The sequence below is a fragment of the Rhineura floridana genome, chromosome 3, assembly GCF_030035675.1.
Source record: "Rhineura floridana isolate rRhiFlo1 chromosome 3, rRhiFlo1.hap2, whole genome shotgun sequence".
Lineage (NCBI taxonomy): Eukaryota > Metazoa > Chordata > Lepidosauria > Squamata > Rhineuridae > Rhineura > Rhineura floridana.
In genome coordinates, this window is record NC_084482.1 from 131,219,821 (window position 1) to 131,241,823 (window position 22,003).

The 22,003-nt window shown below is 45.1% G+C and overlaps 1 protein-coding gene across 1 annotated transcript in view; it reads left to right on the forward strand.

Moving 5' to 3' along the window:
* The first annotated feature begins 6,613 nt into the window (after positions 1-6,613).
* The window catches only part of SEMA3G (semaphorin 3G), a 137,124-nt gene continuing 121,734 nt past the window's right edge, over positions 6,614-22,003 (forward strand). Inside the window, exon 1 of the mRNA XM_061617928.1 lies at positions 6,614-7,012. Coding sequence (XP_061473912.1) covers positions 6,895-7,012 — 118 coding nt within the window. The 5' untranslated portion in view covers positions 6,614-6,894. The remainder of the gene's footprint in view (positions 7,013-22,003) is intronic.

A 22,003-nucleotide genomic window follows, 5' to 3' on the forward strand; every position in this document is an offset into this window, starting at 1 on the left:
CAGCCCACAACCTGATGTTGGTGGGGATCATGGAGTGGTAGCTCCACCCTCCCTGCCGCAGGGGTCCTCAGCTAGTGGCAGGGCCCTCAGCCAGCCACAAGGCCCTCAGCCAGTGCCCGACATGGCCACCCATGGTTGGCACTAGGCCTGGAGGTGAGGCAACCAGAAGTGTACACAGTAGTCCAAAAATGGTAGCACACAGAGTTGTGTAATGGCATTATGATAGTGGCAGTTTTATTTTCAAATCCTTTCCTAATGATCCCTAACATGAAATTCACCTTTTGCACAGCTGCTGCACACTGGGCCAACATTTTCATTGAGCCATGATTCTAAGATTGCTTTCCTGGTCAATCATCCCTAGTTCAGATCCCATAAGCGTACATGTAGTTAGGATTTATTTTACATTACTTTATGCTTGCTTCTGTTGAAATTACATTTGCCATTTAACAGCCATTATCCAGTTCACCAGTCCTTTTTGAGCCCCTTGTAATTACATTTTGCTATTATCACCCTGAACAAGTTCGTGTCATCAGCAAATCTGGCCACCTCATGCCCCTCCCAACTCCAGGTCATTTTTTAAAAGTTAAAAAGCATAGATCCCAATACCGATCCTTGGGGAACCTCACTTCTTACATCCCTCCATTGAGAGAGCTGTCATTTATTCTTAACCTCTGCTTCCAGTTCCTTAATAAGTTACTGATCCACAATACAACTTCTCCTCTTATTCCATGATTGCTAAGCTTACTGAGGAATCTTTAGTGAGGGACTTTAGTAAAAAAAAATCTTTTTGAAAAACTAAGTATACCGTTTTTTCCTGGATCAACCCTATCCATATGCTTGTTGACACTGTTAAAAGATTGTGGAAGCCATACTGGTTCTTCTTCAGCAAGACTTGTTCTTCTATATGCTTTGTAATTCTATCTTTAATAATGCTTTCCACCAGTTTTCCTGACATTAATCTAACTAGTCAAGTCCCCTCTGGATCACTTTTTTAAAACTGGTGTAACATTAACCACTATCTAGTCCTCAAATATGGAAGCTGACCTTAGGAACAAGTTACATATTTTTGTTAGAAGTTCAGTAGTTTGAGTTCTTTAACATCTCTCAGGTGGATGCCATCTGGACATGTTTAACTTGTCAATAAGGCCTAGAACCTTGTCTCTTTTCACCAATATTTGCCTCAGTTTCTCAGACTTCCTAAGAAAGTTAGCTCAGCTATGGGATCTAGCCTATATCTTCCACAGTGTAGACAGATGCAAAGAATTAAGAATAGAAGAAGAGCCGTTAGATCAGGTCAGTGGCCCAGGTAGTCCAGCATCCTATTCTCATGGTGGCCAACCAGATGCTTATAGGAAGCCAGTAAACAGGACCTGAGTGCAACAGCACTTTCCTCACTTGTGATTCCTAGCAACTGGCATTCAGAGGCATAACATAGCCATCATAGCTAGTAGCTATTGATAACCTTATCCTCAATGAATTAATTCAGCTTTTTTGCAATCTCCTTTTCCTCCTTATTTGAGTCCCTTGTCACCCAAAGGTCCAACCAGCTCCCTAGCCTGTTTCCTATTTCTACTCTATTATACTGCCACAAGAGTGGCTGTATCCTATAGTCAGCATGGATTTTTTGTATTCCGCAATGTTAAATGGAAAATACCCTCATGCCATTCTGCTGCTTCCATTAAATTCATTTCAAAACAAAACCTTACAAAACTTATAGTCCTGAACTCAGAAACACTTGCTTAACAACCCTCTAAATTTTCATGGTGATACACAAAACAGTCAGAGAGAATAGAGAGTTCAACATGTAAAAAGTGAGAGAGAAAAACCAGAGCCCTTTTGGACTTTTTTCTGTCAGAATTCTCATAATCTGTTGAAATTAATTAAAAATCAGTTATGTTCACAGAGTACCTGTAATCCTATGACTGACCTTGCCCCATACTCTGACCTTCAACTTCTGCAGTTAAAAAAATCAGAGCTTGGAAAAGTTACTTTTTTGAATTACAACTCCCATCAGCCCAGTCCAGTGCCCATGCTGGCTGGGGCTGATGGGAGTTGTAGTTCAAAAAAGTGACTTTTCCAAGCTCTGAAAAAAATGCCTGGCTGATTTTTAATTAATTTAAGAAATTTTGGCTTGAATCCAATTATAATGTCGGGCATGCTCAGTAAGAACCAACTGTCAGTGTTCTAAAAGCCGGACTCACAGCTGCTGGGCTTGCCTAATCAGGGGGCCACACCCACACCAGACTTTGATTTCACTTGAGACAGTCCTGGCTTCCCGCAAAGAATCCTGGGAAGTGTAGTTTATGAAGAGGGCTGAGAGGAGACTCCTGTTTCCCTGACAGAGCTCCAGTGGCCAGAGTGGTTTAACAGTCAGCCGCTCTGACTGAAACTCTGTGAGGGGAACAGGGCATCTCCTAGCACAGCCTTTCCCAACTAGTGCGCCACCAGATGTTGTTGGACCACAACTCCCATCAGCCTCAGCCAGCATCGCCAATGGTCAGGAAAGATGGGAATTGTGGTCCAACAACATCTGATGGCCCACTAGTTGGGAAAGGCTGTCCTAGCATCTCTCAGCACCCTTCACAAACTACACTTCTCAGGATACTGGGAGAAGTCATTACTGTCTAAAGTGAAATAACAGTCTGGTGTGGATGTGGCCAGGGACAGCTTTGGTTTACATTTGTGTGGGAGGCTACATGTGCCTGCTGTACAACAAATAGGTGGCAGAAACCCTGAAAAAGAATGATACTGTTCATAATGTTTTTGTTTGGAAAGGAAAGGTGCTTTCCGTCTGCCCAGTGCCCACGCATCCAATCTCCTCCCCTCCCCCTCCCCCTCCCTCACCCCTCACCCAGGTCAGTTTCACCTATCAAGCCTGATTGCACAGAGTAAATCCCACTGAACTCAAAAAGCATGCAAATGATCAAACCTGCCCTCCCTCCTATCCCCTCCCTCTTGCCCCTTTCCTCTCCCCTCCCCCTCCCCTTCCAATCCACTCCTCCCCCTCCCCTCCCCTCCCCTCCGCCTCCCCTCCCCTCCTCCCCCATGGTCAGTTTTACCTATCCTAGGATTACAACCTGGGAGACCAGGGTTCAAATCCCCACACAGCCATGAAGCTCACTGGGTGACCTTGGGCGATTCACTGCCTCTCAGCCTCAGAGGAAGGCAATGGTAAACCCCCTCTGAATACCGCTTACCATGAAAACCCTATTCATAGGGTCGCCATAAGTTGGAATCGACTTGAAGGCAGTCCATTTCATTTTCAAGCATGGTTGCAAAGGAGTAAATCCCACTGAACTAAATAAGCATGCAAATGATCAAACCTGCCCCCTTCTCCTCCCTCCCATCACCTCCCTCTTGCCCCTCCCCCTTCCTTCACCCCTCCCCCTCCTCTTCCAACCCCCTCCTTCCCCCTCCCACTCCTTCTGCTCCCCTCTCCCCACTTCTTCCTTCACTCTACTCTCCCCTCCCCCTCTTCCCCCATGGTCAGTCTTACCTATCCTAGCCATGATTGCACAGGAGTAAATCCCATTGAACTCAATAAGCACGCAAATGATTAGACCTGCCTTTCCCCTCCTTCCCCTCTCCTCTCCCTTCCTCCTCCCTTCTTCCTCCCATCCCCTTTTCCCTTTTCCTCCTCCCCTTCCCACTCCAGGCTTCCCTCCCCATGGCCAATTTTACCTATCCTAAGCATGATAGCATGGGAGTAAATCCCACTGAACTCAATAAACATGCAAATGATCAAACCTGCCCTCCCCCTCCTGCCTGCTCCCTTCCTCCACCTCCCCTCCCTTCCCCATCCCTTGTGTTCAGTTTCACCTATCCTAAGCATAATTGCAGGGCAGTAAATCCCACTGAACTCAATAAGCATACAAATGATCAATCCATTCTCAGCAAACTCGTACAGGATCCCATTTCTTACCTCCCAGACTAAAAAGCAGGGAGATTCACTAATAAGCAAAAAACCTTGCACTTTAAGAACGTACCTATAGCCAACAGGTATTTCTATCCAACTTTAAAAAGCAGGGAAATTGGGCAGTTATAGTGAATGCACCAGGGGAGCAGGAGACCTGACCTCCTCTCCAAGATATTGTACTGTCCTACAGATTTGTAAAAATGCAAACACAATTTGGGTTGGTCTTTCACAGTCCAATCCACTTCCTGTGTAACTTGGAAGAATTCGGTAACATGTGCCTCTGAGCATATGGTGAGTGGTGGCAACACCTGCAATCAGCACAAATAACAGAAACAAGACATGTGCTGTGCTGATCTCATTTTAGCAGGGAGGAAGCAACTATATTAAAACAGTTGATATCATTCAGATAGTCACTTTAAATATGTTTGATTTAATTTGCAATTTCAGTGAAGCTTCCTATAGCAAATCATTCTCTTTTGCTTCTGTTTTGTGAATATGTGAAGTACAGCACTTTGCAACACTAAAAAGAAGCTCCAAAAACAATTGTGGAATAATGGCACTGACTGTTCTCCAGAATAGTTTCCAACGGATATGAGGAGTGTCTCAATTTACACAAGATAAAACAGTGGGAGGTGAAATATATAACAATTCTAGGTGTGCTCTTTGTTTTTAATTGACTATGCCCACCTTTCCTTAAGTGGAGTAGTTTACCCATAACAGGCTGAAAACATGCATCTTGGGTAGGCCAAGTTTGTTTTTTCCAACAGCTAGAGTCATTGCTTAAGTAGCAACGTATTGTAATCCATCTGATTTTGCATCAAACTGCAGTTTCAGATTCAACTGTTAATGCACGCAAAATAGAAATAGAGCATAACCTCCTGTTTGAAACACAAAAGGCTGTCTTCACCATCATATGACATTGACCAATAAAAAGGCTTTGAAATTAATATAAATAAATTTGACACAAAATTCTAGGATGAATAATGAGAGAAATATGATTTTCTAGGTTAGATTCTCTGTTGAAACTGTAGTAACACAGAAGAACCCAACAAGCATACAAAAATTTAATTCTCCATCTTTGGGGATGGCAGGTGTTGCCACCACTCATCATATGCTTGAGACACAGGTTACCAAATTCCTCCAAACTACACAGAAAGTGGATTGGACTGTGAAAGACCAACCCAAATTGTGTTGGCATTTGTAGGACAGCACAATATCTCAGAGAGGTGGTCAGGTCTCCTGCTCCCCTGGTGCATTCACTATAGCTGCCCAATTTCCCTGCTTTTTAAAGTTTGATAGAAGTATCTGTGGGCTATAGGTACATTCTTAAACGACAAGGTTTTTTGCCTATTAGTGAATTTAAATTATGTTTAATTGACTGATCTTAATATTTTTAGTGATGTACTCCTCGTTTTCTTTTTTCTTTTTGCATCCCTAATTGTTTGCTTGCATTTGTTTTGACAAAGTTTGTGTTCCTTTTTGGTTCTCCTCGTTTGGGCAGGACTTTCTGAAGGAAGCCTTTTTTGCTCAAATAGCTTCCTTGACCCTACTTGTTAACCACGCTGACATCTTCTTGGCCCTTGGTGGTACCTTTCCTAATCCTCAATCTAACTAAATAGTTTTCAATAAAACCTCTGTCAATATAGTAGCATAAGTGGCTAATAGGTAGGAAGTTCAGGTTGTCTATGTTGTTACTTCTGTCTAGAGGCTGAAAAAGATGCTGGAACTGAGTATTCTGTTAGAAACCAACACTTTTATTGAACCTTAATGCATCTGGGTTTGGCCATTGTCAGAAAGAGTGCTAGTCTGCATGGGCTACTGGCATCATCATAATCATCATTGTATTAATTTCTGCACAGTCCTTCCCTCTTTAAAAAATCTAGTGCTCAAGGCAGTTTAGAACCATGCAGCCCTATCCTCTGTGTGCTTACTTGAAAATAAGGCACGCTGTGGTCAAAACGCAGGAGTGCAACCCTAGGAGGTCTGTTCTTAAATTCTGTCATTTTGCTATGGTAACCAGGCTGGTCAGACTCACAAATGTTTCAATACGGTTTTAAAAAGCAAGCCGATATCAGGCAACCCATTTGACTGCTCTCTTTTATCTTGTGAAGCCTTTGGCACCTATGCAGGATGCGCACACGGTGAGATCAGCGTGGAGAAACAAAAGGGAGCAGGTATAGGGCAGTTCAAATGGACACATTTGGCAGTGAGGAGAACTGGAGGGACACTCCTGGCATCTGTCCATTTGGCCAGAGTGGTGATCAATATATTTCTTTTCAAATTGGGGGGTGGAGTGCATTCTTCAGAATGGAAAAACTGTTGCAGGCAAGGAGAGGGCGTTAGTAGGAGGGTATTGCAGGGGATTAGCTCTGTGGCCTTGCTTCCCCCACTCCTATTGCCAAGGATCAACTGCATCCATCTCCTTTCAGTGTGAATGGATGGGAGTCTGTCGGTAGAATTACAGCAGGGAGTAATTTCCCAACAGTTCAACAGGAGAGTGGGTAGAACTGAAGAGCAATGTAACACACACACACACACACCGCCTGAGGGTGGCTCATTCTTTGGGAGCCTGCAGTGGACAGCTCAGCTGCCTCAAGAGCGTGCAGCTGCCAGGAAGTCCTTGAAGGCGGGCTGGACCTTCCTCCTCCTCTCCCTCCCACTCGCCCGAAGCTTTCTTGGTCTCTGGCAATCTCCTTGCGAGAAGCTGGGTGGAGCCCTCCCCCTCCCTGCCTATATAAAACTTTGTTGTAGACTCGCAGCCTGCTGCAGCTCCTGAGGGCAAGCCGCGTTAACTGAGAGAGGGAGAAAGCGAAGGCTTGCGAGGTGAGCCACCTCGCCTCTAGCCAGCTGGATTGCCAAGAGTGGGGAAGGAGGAGCAGGGAGGCAGGCAACCCCACTGAGCTGCCAAGGGGGTCCCTCCCTGCCAAGGCAGGGCAACGGTGGGAGCAAGAGCTGAGTGAAGAGCAACGCCAGGGACCATGCAGTGGGGACCTGTTTTTGCTGGCCTCGTGACTTGGTGGTGGCTCCTCTGGAGTCCCTTTGCCAACTGCAGTGCCACAAAGGGCACCGTTCCCCGACTTCGCCTCCCCTACAAAGGTGAGCTTATGATGATGGTGGTGATCTCCTTCAATAGTAAGCATTTTCTCTTTTAAAAACATGCTCAATGACCTTTTCTGTTATTTAGTCTTCTCATAATTTTTGGTGGTGCATCTGTAATGTTCCCATTTTGCAGATGAACAACAGAGGCTGAGAAAGTACAACTTGAGTGAGTTGCATCCATGGCCTTAAGCAATCCAGGAAAGAGTTGGGTTTTGAATCCTGGTTTTCCAAAACCAAGCCTACACACCTGAAGTTTTTGCGTGTATGGGTGCTTCCAGGGGACCCATTCATTGAGTATTCATCCTAATTTTTTTTTGCAGGGGGATTAGGTAAAGTAGGCTCGTGAGCATACATTCTGATTTGTTTGCAGGAAGGTTAGATGAGGTTGCAGCATACCTGAAAATAGTGACAATCTGGAAGCATTGTGTGTGTGTTTGATGAAGTTGGTCTATAATGAAAATGTAAACACAACTTTAGCCAGTATGTGCATCATTTTGACCAAATATTGGCTCTTCCCTTTTCTGTTGTGCATTGGTCATTCACCTGTACCACTGTAAGTACAAGAGGGGCTCAGAGGTACCTTCCTTGTTTTCATACATTACACCAATTTGACTTCTTATCCCCTTAAATACGCTAATGGTTCTGTGCTTGTCTCTCTCAGCAGTTCGGACTGGGATAGCCTCATGCTCACTTCTTGCTGAGTGCTTGCTGGGTTCCCTACTGGCTCCCAAACCCCACATGGAGATTTTTTGGACTAACCTCCACATTCTTTAAAGAGGTGGAGGATGATAGAATCCATTGAACAGCTTTGATTGTGACTTATTTCCTGAGTTGAGTAAGGAAAAGCGTAGAAACTAGGATGGCAGGTGAGGGATCTTGACTTTGGTTGGGAAGCAACAGCTGTGTTGTCAAAGAGGGCAAGTATTCTAGGTATCATGAATATAAAGGATGTGAGAATGAAGTAGTGTGTGAATGTGAGGTTGTTATGGGGACTTGGAGGTGAAGTTGCATGCAATTTTTTCATGTCAAAATCCACACTTTCTCCCGTGTCTTTCTACGTGTGGTGCACACATCTGATCATTTCCAGTACCATGCATGTATGAAAGGCAGCATGCATAATGCATGTACAATGTATGTGCAAGAAAAATCAGCCAGCCTTGCCCTTGTGCCTTTAACAGCAACTTGATGTGTAGAAATCAACAGGTAAAGCTTTTCACAGCATTCTCACTTATTAACATCTGCATATCAAACTTCTGCAAAGGCACAGCTGCAGGGATCATTTAAGCAAGTGGAAACCATTGTATTCATCTGAGTCTAGGTATAAAACGTGGCTGATTTTATTTGGCCTTTCTGCCTTTTTTTTTTTTACTATCAGTGACTACTACTAGTTATTATGGATCTAGATTACCTCCAGTATCAGAGGCAGCATAGTAAGTATACCAATACTAAGGGAACATACATGAACAGAGAGAGTCATTGCACTCTTGTCCTGCTTGTGGGCTTCCAATAAGCATCTGGTAGGCCACTGTGGGAACAGGATGCTGAGCATGATGGGGCTTTGGTCTGTTTCAGCTGAGCTCTTGTTACATTACTTTTGCCCAGGTGCAATGGAAGTGTTGTGACACTACTTTTAGAAGTACAACACATATGCCCATGAAATCCCCCCCATATGATCTTGTGAGTGCATGCCTAAAGTTCATACAGTCACACTAAGCCAGGGGTGTGCAAACTGCAGACTTCAGCTTAATTTCATAGTGCCCTCAGTCTGGCATTTCAAAAGCCCCTTGCTAAGTGGTCTATTCTGACCCCTGACAAGATAAGCTGTTCCTTCCCTTGCAGTCCAACGGGGGGGGGGGCAGGGGGAGAAAAAGAGAGAAAGAAGGGCTTGGCCCTGCTCACTTTTAGTCCTAGCCGCTGCTGCCTTCTGCCTCACAGATCACTGTCCAATCAATGCCCCCCAATCAACAGATCACCCTGGATGTGGCTATCAACAGGAAAAAAAGGTTATTTACCCCTGCACTAAGGGCTGGTTCACACTTAATAGTGCCCATGTGCCAGGATTTCAGGAGCATGCAGGCTCCCTGGTGGCCTTGTGGTTGTGCAGTATCGCCTGGAGGCACAATTTTTGTGGTGCTTCCTCATGGGGGATGCCTGTGCAGCTGTTGCAATTTGCACTATTGTGGGAATTCAGAAAGTGGCACTGATGACTGTGTACATAGTTCTAATCTGGCAAAATAAACAACAACAACAAAAACTAGAACAATCCAACAAGTTAAATTATTTTGTTCTTGAGGAAGGTTTCCACCAAAGCACATCAGGCACTTGACTGTTTCTTTGACATTCCCAACATTTTCTAGTGCCATTTTGTGCGCTCTCTCTCTCTCTCTCTCTCTCTCTCTCTCTCTCTCTCTCTCCCCTCTCTGGGTTTTTCTCTTTTTTATCTGCTGTTATAGAAAACTTTTTAGCCATGTTTTATGTTCCATAGTTGTGATTTTATTGCTTTTGCTAATGTGATGTTTTGCTTTTGAATGTTGTAAGTCACCTTGAAAGGAGTTGTCCTAAAAGGTGAGGAATATAAATAAATATATATTTATTTATATTCCTATAAATAGGAATATATTCCTATATACAGTATAGTCTTCTTTATGGAAGCTGGTGTCCACACTAGTAGCAACCTATCACCAAGAGAATATTAAATTCAGTACATGGTAGGGTTAAAACCTGTGGGTTGCATCCAACAAAGTTGCCCAATTAGTGCAAGGATTTCTTCCTGTGCAACAGGACTTCCTCTCCCTCTCCTCTCCCCATGTGCCCACCCCAAATCTGTTCTGGGTTCTGCCCCTCCCACCCTCTGCTGCAGATTTGGAGAGGGAGTCAGGGAGAAGAGAAAGAGAGGAAATCCCAGGAATACAGGAAACTCCCTTGTATTGAGTCAGACCATTGGTCCATCTAGCTCAGTATTGTCTACACTGACTGGCCGTGGCTCTCCAGAATTTCAGACAGGATTGTCTCCTAGCCCTACTTGGAGATGCTGGGGACTGAATCTGGGATCTTCTGTATGCAAAGCAGCTGTTCTACCACTGAGCTACGGGCCCTTCATCCCATTGCACAGTCCTTGCACTAACAGGATGACTTTGTTGGATGCAACCCGATAGTTCTGTTACCCCATCTAGTCAGGGCCTGCTCTGACTGACAGTGGTTCTCCAAGGTCTCGGACAGGATTCTTTCCCAGCTCTGCTCCTTGAGATCATTCTTAGCTGGAGATAGCAGGGCCCTTTGTATGCAAAACATGTGCTCTGCTGCTGAGTTATGAGTCTCCCTCCCGCCTTTTGTGTTCCAAGGAGAAAGTTGTAACAACTGTGGTCTGTTTTGTTTCAGTTGTCAAGGCTCTTCTTTTCTTTGGCCAGGATGGGGCAGGATGATTATATCTCAGAACAGGTGGTATGAATGAAAACAATAGAAGATGCTCCAAGTGTCCCAGATGCTTGTAAGGTTCTCTGAACTCTCCGAGCACTGGGTCAGCCAGGGCTAGTAGCACTTCCAAGATATGGATTGGAGTGTTTGCTGTTGCTCTCACCCTGATGAACTAAGGTGATTTTGGTTGATTCTGTCAGGTTTACAGAGCTTGAACTTGTGCGCTTAGGAGTGGCTAAGACAAGTACATATTTGGAATGCCTGCTCTGCAACTGTGCAGACTGTTTCCTCAGCAGTGCGATACTGGAATGTTACATGAACTGAGATCAATTGCTTGTTAGAAATATACTTCCTACCTAGCCAGGCGCTTGCCATCTCTAATGGGAATTTTCTAGCATTGGGGAGGCTGGAGAACTGGGGCTTTTCATTCTGTTTCTGTCAGTGATGATGAGCAACCTGTGGACCCCAATCTAATTTCACGTTACTATGGGCTCCTTCTTGCTCTCTAGACCACTCCTCTTGGAATTGCTTTCTTATTTGTTTACTTACTTGCTTACTACTAAATTTCTATACTACCCAGTAGCCAAAGCTCTTCAGGTGCTTCTCAACATAGAGGTGAAGACCATAAAATAAAAATATGAAGTTCAAAAAACAGTGACCCTGTTGGGAAAACCAACAGCAGTGAAAGGTTCTAAAGCACTAACATTTAAATGCACACTGAAAGACTAAAAGCCTGGGAGAATAAAAAGATTGTCACCTAAAAGATGACAGTGTAAGCATCAGACACCCCTTCTCTAGGAAGGCATAATGTAACAGAATGCCACTGGTGAAAAAGCCTTCTCTCTTATAGCTACCTGCCTTGCCTCATTCATCAGGGGCACATGAAGAAGGGCTTCAGAAGATGAAGTTCCTTGTTATGTGCATGTGATAGGCAGATGGAGAAAAAGATGGGGTGGCACAAGGGAGAGTGAGAGAGAGAAAGCTATGCAGTGTTGCAAGCACCACCCTTTCCTCTGGCTCCACCCATTATTGTCTCTGGTCCCGCCCATCACTGGAATGTGGTTTCCCACAGATTATTTCCAAGAGGATGTGGCTCTTGACAGGAAAAAAGGTACCCACCCTTGCACTAGACAAAAGGCAATTGCTTCTATTAATGATGGCATGTTCCAAGCAGGAGCCAGGTCTTGGCTGCAGCCTTAAGGTCAGCATATTATATGCCATGGCAAAGTTCCTGAGATCTGTTATTGCTTATTAGCATTTCAGTCTGAAAATTGTTATAGTGGGCAAGCACTTTGTTGCTCTTTGTTGGTGAACAAATGGAATGGAAGGCAAGTACTTTTTTCTCAATACTGAAATGGGCATCTCTGCTCAGTTTCCTGCCACTGCTTTTTAAAATGTGTAATGGGTAGCCTTTATATCCATTTTGGACTCAAATGTTTGCTGAGTGGTACTTTAGAAATTGCTGTCCAGGAACTTTAGTGTTTCCTGACACCAAGGTCCTAGCAAGAAGAAGGAAAACTCAGAGTTTTGAGAATTACAGTTTGGAGGCTTGAGAATTGTAGTTTGGACAGCCCATATCACAAAGTTGCTTGGTTAATATCATGGGTGGGAATCTCATGAGTCTCACTTGAGAATGGAGACCTACAAGTAAGCAGATGGTTAAGAAGAAATTGCAAAAGTCAAGAATTGGAGACAAATATTTGGGCTCAAGTCTTAGTAGGAATGTTTGTTCCTTCCTCAGTTTATTTATGTATTTATTTTTGCTAGTTCCAATAGAAGCCAGGGGTAAAATCCACATTTGATTATCACTGGAATATGTATTGGGACTCATGTTTGAGTAATTTGAAGTATAACTTCTCATTGAGGTATTGCTGAAGTGGCAGCTGCACATATTTAGACAAACATGTTTCTTTTCCTGATTGGATATATTCTTTTCATTGCTTCAAGATTCAACTGCATGCAAAATGAGTCTGTGGTCAGCAAACAAAATCTTCTTAGCCTCAAACAGGCTAAAGAAAATGGCGGGAAAGTCTGCCTTTAGGAGAAGCTGGAGGAATGCAGGAAACACAAAACAGAAGAGTTGGGTTTGGGCTGGCTTAGATTGAATGTCATGCAGATTTTCACGAGAGGACAGATGTGGTACTGGCTGAAGCCCAGACTGATGTGAATGTTGTAGCTAATGATCTGAGAGCTTTAGGACTGGAAATGGGTAATGACTCTAAATCCTCAGTGGAATTATCCTATAAGTACTTGTAGCGGTTGACATTTGCCTCATTGTAGAAAGGAAGTAAAATACATCTTGCCAAAAAAGTGTTGTAAGGTAAGCAATAATTAGCTAAACGACAGCTTCCAGAACTTGTTTGAGAACACTCTTTATCCTGACCTGCTTAAAAAAATAAACCAGTGAAGACATGACACTTTAAAATGGCATCTCTTTCAACACGCCTCCAACAGTTGCTATAACCAAGTACCTGTGATTTGTATGGCAGTATATGAATGCTCACAGAAACAATAATAAGAGCTATTACTTAAAACTAGACCACAAATGATTTCAGTGATACTTGGGCACTTGGAGCAGTGCCTAAGAATGTGAATGAGTAGCTCAAGATAATAATGGGCATGGAATTTCAGAGGGGTAGCCATGTTTATCTGTTAACAGCACACACAAAACAGTTTTGTGTTTAAGGTGCCACCAAATTTCTTAATCTGTGTAGAACACAACGGCAGACTTGTACCCCAAAGTAGGGCTGTTAGGGGTCAGTGAGAATTCCAAGGAGAGGAGATTCAACAGCAAATCATGGAACCCACAAATTTCCTGGCATTGATCCATGGCCTTCATTTGTTGAAAATGGAATGAAAATTTAGTGTGTGTGTGGGGTGTGTGTGTGGGTGTGATTAGGTTGTCTGTTTCTCCCTTTGCTTCTGGAATGGGAAATTGAGAGGAGGCAGCCACAAGATATTTATTTATTGGATTTATTAGTCGCCCATCTGGCTTGTTGTCCAGCCACTCTGGGCGACGTACAAAATAAAACATCCAATACATTAAAACATTTAAAATCTCGAACCAGATTTCTCTGCTTTTTAATCCGGGAAGTAAGAAATGGGATCCTGTGCAAGTTGGCTGAGAATTGATTGATCATTTGAATGCTTATTGAGTTCAGTGAGATTCACTGCCCTGGAATCATGCTTAGGATAGGTGAAACTGACCACAGGGGATGGCGAGGAGGGGGAGGGGAGAAAGAGGGCAGTTTTGATCATTTGCATGCTTATTGAGTTCAGTGTGATTTACTCCTGTGCAGTCAGGATAGGTAAAACTAACCATGGGGGGAGGAGGAGGGAGTGATGGCTGGAGTGGGCAGGAGAGGAGGAACAAGGAAGGGAGGGAAGAGGAAGGGAGAGGAGAAGGGAAGGCAGGTTTGATCATTTGCATGTTTATTGAGTTCAATGGGATTTACTCCCATGCAATCATGCTTACGATAGGTAAAACTGATCATGGGGGGAGGAGGAGGGCGAGGGGAGGAGGAGGAGGGGGGATAGGAGGGATGAGGAGGGAAGAGCAGGTTTGATCATTAGCATGCTTTTTGACTTCAAGGGGATTTACTCCCATGCAATCATGCTTAAGATAGGTGAAACTGACCTGGGGGAAGGGCAGGGGAGGGGGAGGGGAGGAGATTGGGTGGGTGGGACTGGGTGGGCACTGGGCAGAGGAGAAGTCCCTTTCCTTTCCAAAGGAAAATATTGTGAACAATATCATTTGTTTTCAGGGTTCCCCTCACCTTTATATTCTACAGCAGGCACATGTAGCCTCCCACACAAATTTAAACCAAAGCTGTCCCTGGCCACATCCACACATCAGGTCTTTATTCCACTTAAGACAGTCATGGCTTTCCCCAAAGTATCCTGGCAAGTGTAGTTAGTGAAGGGTGCTGAGAGTTGCTAGGAGATGCCCTGTTCCCCTCACAGAGCTTCAATTAGAGCTGCTGACTGTTAAACCACTCTGGCCGCTGGAGCTCTGTCAGGGGAGTAGGAGTCTCCTGTCAGCACCCTTCACAAACTACACTTCCCAGGATTCTTTGGGGGAAGCCATGACTATCTAAAGTGAAATAAATGTTGGTTCTGGGGGATGTCAACTTCCATGCAGAGGCCACCTTATTCGGGGCGGCTCAGGATTTCATGGTCTCCATGACAACCATGGGACTGTCCCAATATGTCATTGGCCCAACACATGTAGCAGGGCATACTCTAGATTTGGTTTTTGCATCTGGACATGGAGTTGGTGATCTGAATGTGGGGGGCCTTACATCAGTCCCTCTGTCATGGACAGATCACTGCTTGCTGAAGTTTAGACTTACAGTGGCTTTTCCCCTCTGCAAGGGTGGGGAGCCTATTAAGTTGGTCTGCCCCCAGAGACTAACCATGGATCCAGATGGAGACTAATGGATCCGGATGGTTTCCAAAGGGCTCCGGAGAGTTTTCTGGCTGATAGGGCTGGCGCTCCTGTCGAAACCCTGGTTGAACTGTGGAATACAGAAATAACCTGGGTGGTTGACATGATTGCTCCTGAGCACCCTCTCCTGTGTAGAGCTCGTACGGCTCCATGGTATATACCCCAGAGCTGAGAGCAATGAAACAATATAGGAGACGGCTTGAGTGCAGATGGAGACGAATTCCTAGTGGATGCAATTATACATTGGTAAGTGCCTATGGTAAGCTGCATTTAGGGGCAGCGAGGGCAGCAAAAAAACAATATTGTTTTGCCATTATCTAATCATCAATCTGCCACCCAGCAGAGCTCTTCAGAATTGTCCGGGGACTATTACACGCTGGCCCCAGGGACATGGTAGAACCATCTGAAGCTGCTGTAATGAATTTGCTAGGCGCTTGCTAGGCACTTCCAGGATAAAATCTTTAGCATCCGCCAGGACTTAGACTCCAGTGTTATAGTAGGTGAATCAAGCGAGGTATCCAGCGCACAGCCTTGTCCTGATTTCTTGGATGAGTTTCAGTTGGTGCAGCTTGAGGACGTTGACAAGGTGCTTGGACAGGTTCGTGCAACCACTTCTGTGCTGGATCCTTGCCCTTCTTGGCTAATAAAAGCTAGCAGGGATGGAACAGCCGGCTGGGCCAGGGAAGTGATTAATGTCTCTCTGTGAGAGGGGGTGTTCCCTGGCCACCTGAAAGAGGCGGTAGTGAGACCACTCCTGAAGAGGCCCTCCCTGGACCCAGAATATTTTAATAACTATAGGCCGGTGGCAAATGTTCCATTCCTGGGCAAGGTCCTGGAACGAGTGGTTGCAGGCCAGCTCCAGACACTCTTGGATGAGACCGATTATCTGGATCCATTTCAGTCAGGTTTCAGGCCTGGTTTTGGCACGGAAACAGCCTTGGTCGCCCTGTATGATGACCTTTGTCGGGAGAGAGACAGGGAGTGTGACTTCGTTGATTCTTCTTGATCTCTCAGCGGCTTTCGATACCATCGACCATGGTATCCTTCTGGGGAGACTAGCTGAATTGGGAGTGGGAGGTACTGCATTGTAGTGGTTCCACTCCTACTTGGCAGGTCACCTCCAGAAGGTGGTGCTTGGGGAGGATTGCTCGGCACCCTGGACTCTCCAGTATGGGGTTCCGCAGGGGTCAGTTCTGTCCCCTATGCTGTTCAACATCTACTTAAAACCGTTGGGTGCGGTCATCCGGAGCTTTGGAGTGCGTTGCCATCAGTATGCTGATGACACACAGCTCTGTTTCTCCTTTTCATCTTCTTCAGGTGAGGCTGTCAATGTGCTGAACTGGTGCCTGGCTGCGACAATGGACTGGATGAGGGCTAATAAACTGAGGCTCAATCCAGTCAAGACTGAGATGCTGCTAGTGGGTGGTTCTTCTGACCGGATGGTGGATGTCCAACCTGTCTTGGATGGGGTTGCACTTCCCCTGAAGGAGCAGGTTTGTAGCTTTGGGGTTCTGCTAGAACCATCTCTGTCACTTGAGGCTCAGGTAGCCTTGGTGGCACAGAGTGCCTTCTACCAACTTCGGTTGGTGGCCCAGCTATGCCCCTATCTGGACAGAGATAACCTGGCTTCAGTTGTCCATGCTGTGGTAACCTCCAAGTTAGATTACCGCAATGCACTCTATGTGGGGCTGCCTTTGAAGACAGTTCGGAAACTGCAGCTTGTGCAAAATGCAGTGGCCAGATTGGTAACAGGGACCAGATGGTTCGAACGTATAAAACTGATTCTGGCATGCTTGCATTGGCTGCCTGTATCTTTCCGAGCTTGGTTCAAGGTGCTGGTTTTAACCTATAAAGCCGTACATGGCTTGGGACCACAATACCTGATGGAACGCCTCTCCCAATATGAACCCACCCATACACTACGCTCAACATCCAAGGCCCTCCTCGGGGTGCCTACTCCGGGGGAAGCTGGGAGTCTGGCAACAAGGGAGACGGCCTTCTCAGTGGTGGCCCCCAAATTATGGAATGATTTTTGGGATGAGGTGCACCTGGCGCCAACACTGTTATCTTTTCAGTGCCAGGTCAAGGCTTTCCTCTTCTCCCAGGCATTTTAGCATGTGTTTTTAAATTCTTTCTTTAAAAAATTGTTTTTAAATTTGTATATTTGTTTTTAATTGCTGTAAACTGCCCAGAGAGCTTCGGCTATGGGGCAGTATATAAATGTAATAAATAGATAAATAGATAAATAAATAAATAAATAAATAAATAGTGTGAGTATGGCTACCTGATTAGGCAAGCCCAGCAGCTGTGAGTCTGGCTTTTAGAACACTGACAGTTGGTTCTTACTGAGCATGCCCGGGCTTATCACTGACTTTCTTAAATTAATTAAAAATTGGCCAGGCGTTTTTTAACTTTCAGTCTGCAGAAGATGAAGGTCAGAGTATGGGGCAAGGTCAGTAATAGGATTCCAGGTACTCTGTGAACATGGCTGATTTTTAATTAATTTCAACAAATTAAAAAAGAAAAAAAAGTCTAACAGGTCTCCCCACCCTGTCTTTTTAAACTTGGAACTCTCGATTCTCTCTGACTGTTGTGTGTATCGTCATGAAAATTTAGAGGGTTGTTAAGCAAGTATTTATGAGTTCAGGATTATAAGTTTTGTAAGGTTTTGTTTTGAAATGAGCTTATGGGAAGCATCCAAATGGAATGGGGGATATTTTCAATTTAACATTACGGAATGCAAAAAATCCTTGCCGGCTATAGTATACAGCCACTCTTGTGGCTGTATAATAACAAATCAAGCCAATGTACATCTCCCTGCTATACCATGGCTACTTAGCACATTTTTTCTCCTAGCCTTTATGATGTTCCAGAAGTGTGAATGTTGTGTACCCTGACCTGAAGAAATGATGAGTGGTGCCTATGGACATATATTGCCTCTGCAGGAGAAACCTACTTCTTATCTCTGGTCTTTTCTATATGTCTGTACCGCAAAATTTCTAGAATGGAACTCTAATAAACATATTATTTCATGTTTATCCTGCTCTTCCTCCAAAGGGCTCAGATGTGCATACAAAGTTCTTTCCACCCCATTTTATCTTCTCAGCAACCCTATGAAGTAGGCTATGCTGAGAGAGAATGACTGACCCAGAGTCATCTCCAGCCTCTGCATCACACCACACTGGCTATCTCTAAAATTGTTGCTTTACCCCCTAAAATAATAAAATGTGGACCTGCATAGACAGGAGTTTTTAAAGCTGCAGTTTGGAAGCAGGATAAGTCAATCATAAACCTAATAAGGAGAAGTGTTACCCACCCCTTGATCCATATATGTAGCAGATCTGTAGTTCTGTTTTAACACCGAGCAGTGCTCTGCAGCCATGCCTGGAGCTTTGGTTATGTGGAAGATCCCTGTCTTAGGGCAAGGGGGTTGAAGTGAATTTTTTGTGTCCCTCTCAGCTCTATAATTCAGTGGCCTTGGGTGCTAACAATGGCTGCTGGTGGCTCCATGTCAGTGGGACAATGGAATCTGCTCTGGGTTTTATTCCAAACTTTCAAGGAGCTGTCCAAAGTGCTTCAGCTCATTAAAGCTAAAACCTGGAGTGTATTCCACTGCCTCACTGACATGGAGCTACCAGCCACCACTGGGGGCTAATGCAACCTCTGAATTAAGCCCACTTAGCCCCTCCAAATAGCCCACTAAGAGGCCATTTCTTACAAACAATGCCCACCTCTCGGGTGGTCTCATCTGATGTCACCTGTCAATCATCCCACTGGACATGATTTGTGCCTCCCCATGGCAACTCCTAGTCAGTTATTGCTGTAGTCATTGCTTTCTTTGTGCAGCAGCTTCCATAGAGGCTTCCCCCCCCCTTCATTTTTCCTCCTTTCACATTTAAAATTGGTGCCAGAGCGTGCATTGCTAAATTGGTTACTAAGGATGTTCTGGGTGCTTAGCAGACTCTGAGACACATACTTCCTCCTTCCTCTACCTGTTATTTTGAGATAGCGTCCCCCAACTTTGTGCCCTTCAGGTGTTTTGGACTACAACTTGCATCAGCCCCAGGCAATGTTGCCAATGTGGGCTCCCACTGGGAGGAAGGGTGGGATGATGATGATGATGATTTGGAGCTGTAGTCCATCCAAAGCATCTGGAGGACAGGAGGTTGGAGAAGGCTGCTTTTGGGTTTTGCTGTGTCACCAGCTAACAGCTGCTGTCCTGTCCAGAGCCATTTTTCTCTTGTTTTAAAAGTTCCCAGGCCATACAGATTCCAGACTTTGCAACATTTTAAGCATTTAATGAAGAGGGCAAGCTAGGATTATGCTTTTTACAATTTCACACTATTCTTTTCTTGAACTTTTACCCTGCGAGAATTTCCCTGATGAGGAGAGAGGCGATGGGGGAGGGCAGGCCTGTGCAATCCTGCAAGTGTGGGCAAAGCAACGGGCAGCTTCTTTGTTTTCTGTTGGTAATTGAAGTGTGCTCCCTAGCTGGTTGTGAATGGTCTTCCGATAAGAAATCCTAGGGCCCATTGACACTTATCTGCTGTGCAGGGAAACAGCTGTTTGTGGCAGGCACTGCCAAGATTTTTTCCAGGGGAAAAGGAGAGGTGAATAGGATATTCACTAGCGTTTGCAGACATGGAAATTGAAAATGGGGTTTTGAAAATGCCATCCTAAAAGGAATGTTTTTCTTTTATATGTTGAATTTATCCATTGTTAAGCTCTTGAACTAGAAAGCAAAAACTGCTCCCAAGTCCTGATGTGATTGCTCAGAGTGTATTGAGGTCAACTTTAGAGGCTCTCCTTGAGGTCCCTTCCCAGGGTCGGTTTTAAAGAGCGGCCAGGTTGGGCACTGGCCCAAGGACCCGGAGCTACAGGAGCCCCTGAGGGACCCTCTGCTCCCCTTCCACAATCTGCCCCCCCCGCCCTCCACTTACCTGTCAGCTGGCTTTTTAACATTGCCCTTAATGAAGATGGCGGCCGCAGCTTCCCTATGGTACTGAAGCCGCTGCCGCCATCTTAGTTGATGGCAGACATGTGCACGCATAGCACGCACGTGTGCCATCAACAAAGATGGTGGCGGAGGCTTCATTCCCCTTAGGGAAACCGCGGTCGCCATCTTCATTAAGGGCAATGGTAAAGACTAGACAGGTAGGGGGGACGTGGGGGGTGCGTCAGGGGGCCGCACATGTGCACATACGAGCGCACGTGCACACCCACCCACCCACCGGGGGGCCAGAGCAAGCTGATGCCCAAGGGCCCCCGCATGCCTGGAGCCGGCCCTGTCCCTTAAGAACATAAGAACATAAGAAGAGCCTGCTGGATCAGGCCAGTGGCCCATCTAGTCCAGAATCCTGTTCTCACAGTGGCCAACCAGGTGCCTGGGGGAAGCCCGCAAGCAGGACCCGAGTGCAAGAACACTCTCCCCTCCTGAGGCTTCCGGCAACTGGTTTTCAGAAGCATGCTGCCTCTGACTAGGGTGGCACAGCACAGCCATCATGGCTAGTAGCCATTGATAGCCCCGTCCTCCATGAATTTGTCTAATCTTCTTTTAAAGCCATTCAAGCTGGTGGCCATTACTGCATCTTGTGGGAGCAAATTCCATAGTTTAACTATGCGCTGAGTAAAGAAGTACTTCCTTTTGTCTGTCCTGAATCTTCCAACATTCAGCTTCTTTGAATGTCCACGAGTTCTAGTATTATGAGAGAGGGAGAAGAACTTTTCTCTATCCACTTTCTCAATGCCATGCATAATTTTATACACTTCTATCATGTCTCCTCTGACCCGCCTTTTCTCTAAACTAAAAAGTCCCAAATGCTGCAACCTTTCCTCGTAAGGGAGTCGCTCCATCCCCTTGATCATTCTGGTTGCCCTCTTCTGAACCTTTTCCAACTCTATAGTATCCTTTTTGAGATGAGGCGACCAGAACTATACACAGTATTCCAAATGCGGCCGCACCATAGATTTATACAACGGCATTATGATATCAGCTGTTTTATTTTCAATACCTTTCCTAATTATTGCTAGCATGGAATTTGCCTTTTTCACAGCTGCCGCACACTGGGTCGACATTTTCATCGTGCTGTCCACTACAACCCCGAGGTCTCTCTCCTGGTCGGTCACCGCCAGTTCAGACCCCATGAGCGTATATGTGAAATTCAGATTTTTTGCTCCAATATGCATAATTTTACACTTGTTTATATTGAATTGCATTTGCCATTTTTCCGCCCATTCACTCAGTTTGGAGAGGTCTTTTTGGAGCTCTTCGCAATCCCTTTTTTGTTTTAACAACCCTGAACAATTTAGTGTCATCAGCAAACTTGGCCACTTCACTGCTCACTCCTAATTCTAGGTCATTAATGAACAAGTTGAAAAGTACAGGTCCCAATACCGATCCTTGAGGGACTCCACTTTCTACAGCCCTCCATTGGGAGAACTGTCCGTTTATTCCTACTCTCTGCTTTCTGCTTCTTAACCAATTCCTTATCCACAAGAGGACCTCTCCTCTTATTCCATGACTGCTAAGCTTCCTCAGAAGCCTTTGGTGAGGTAATTTGTCAAACGCTTTCTGAAAGTCTAAGTACACTATGTCCACTGGATCACCTCTATCTATATGCTTGTTGACACTCTCAAAGAATTCTAATAGGTTACTGAGACAGGACTTTCCCTTGCAGAAGCCATGCTGGCTCTGCTTCAGCAAGGCTTGTTCTTCTATGTGCTTAGTTAATCTAGCTTTAATAATACTTTCTACCAGTTTTCCAGGGACAGAAGTTAAGCTAACTGGCCTGTAATTTCCGGGATCCCCTCTGGATCCCTTTTTGAAGATTGGCGTTACATTTGCCACTTTCCAGTCCTCAGGCACGGAGGAGGACCCGAGGGACAAGTTACATATTTTAGTTAGCAGATCAGCAATTTCACCTTTGAGTTCTTTGAGAACTCTCGGGTGGATGCCATCCGGGCCCGGTGATTTGTCAGTTTTTATATTGTCCATTAAGCTTAGAACTTCCTCTCTCGTTACCACTATTTGTCTTAGTTCCTCAGAATCCCTTCCTGCAAATGTTAGTTCAGGTTCAGGGATCTGCCCTATATCTTCCACTGTGAAGACAGATGCAAAGAATTCATTT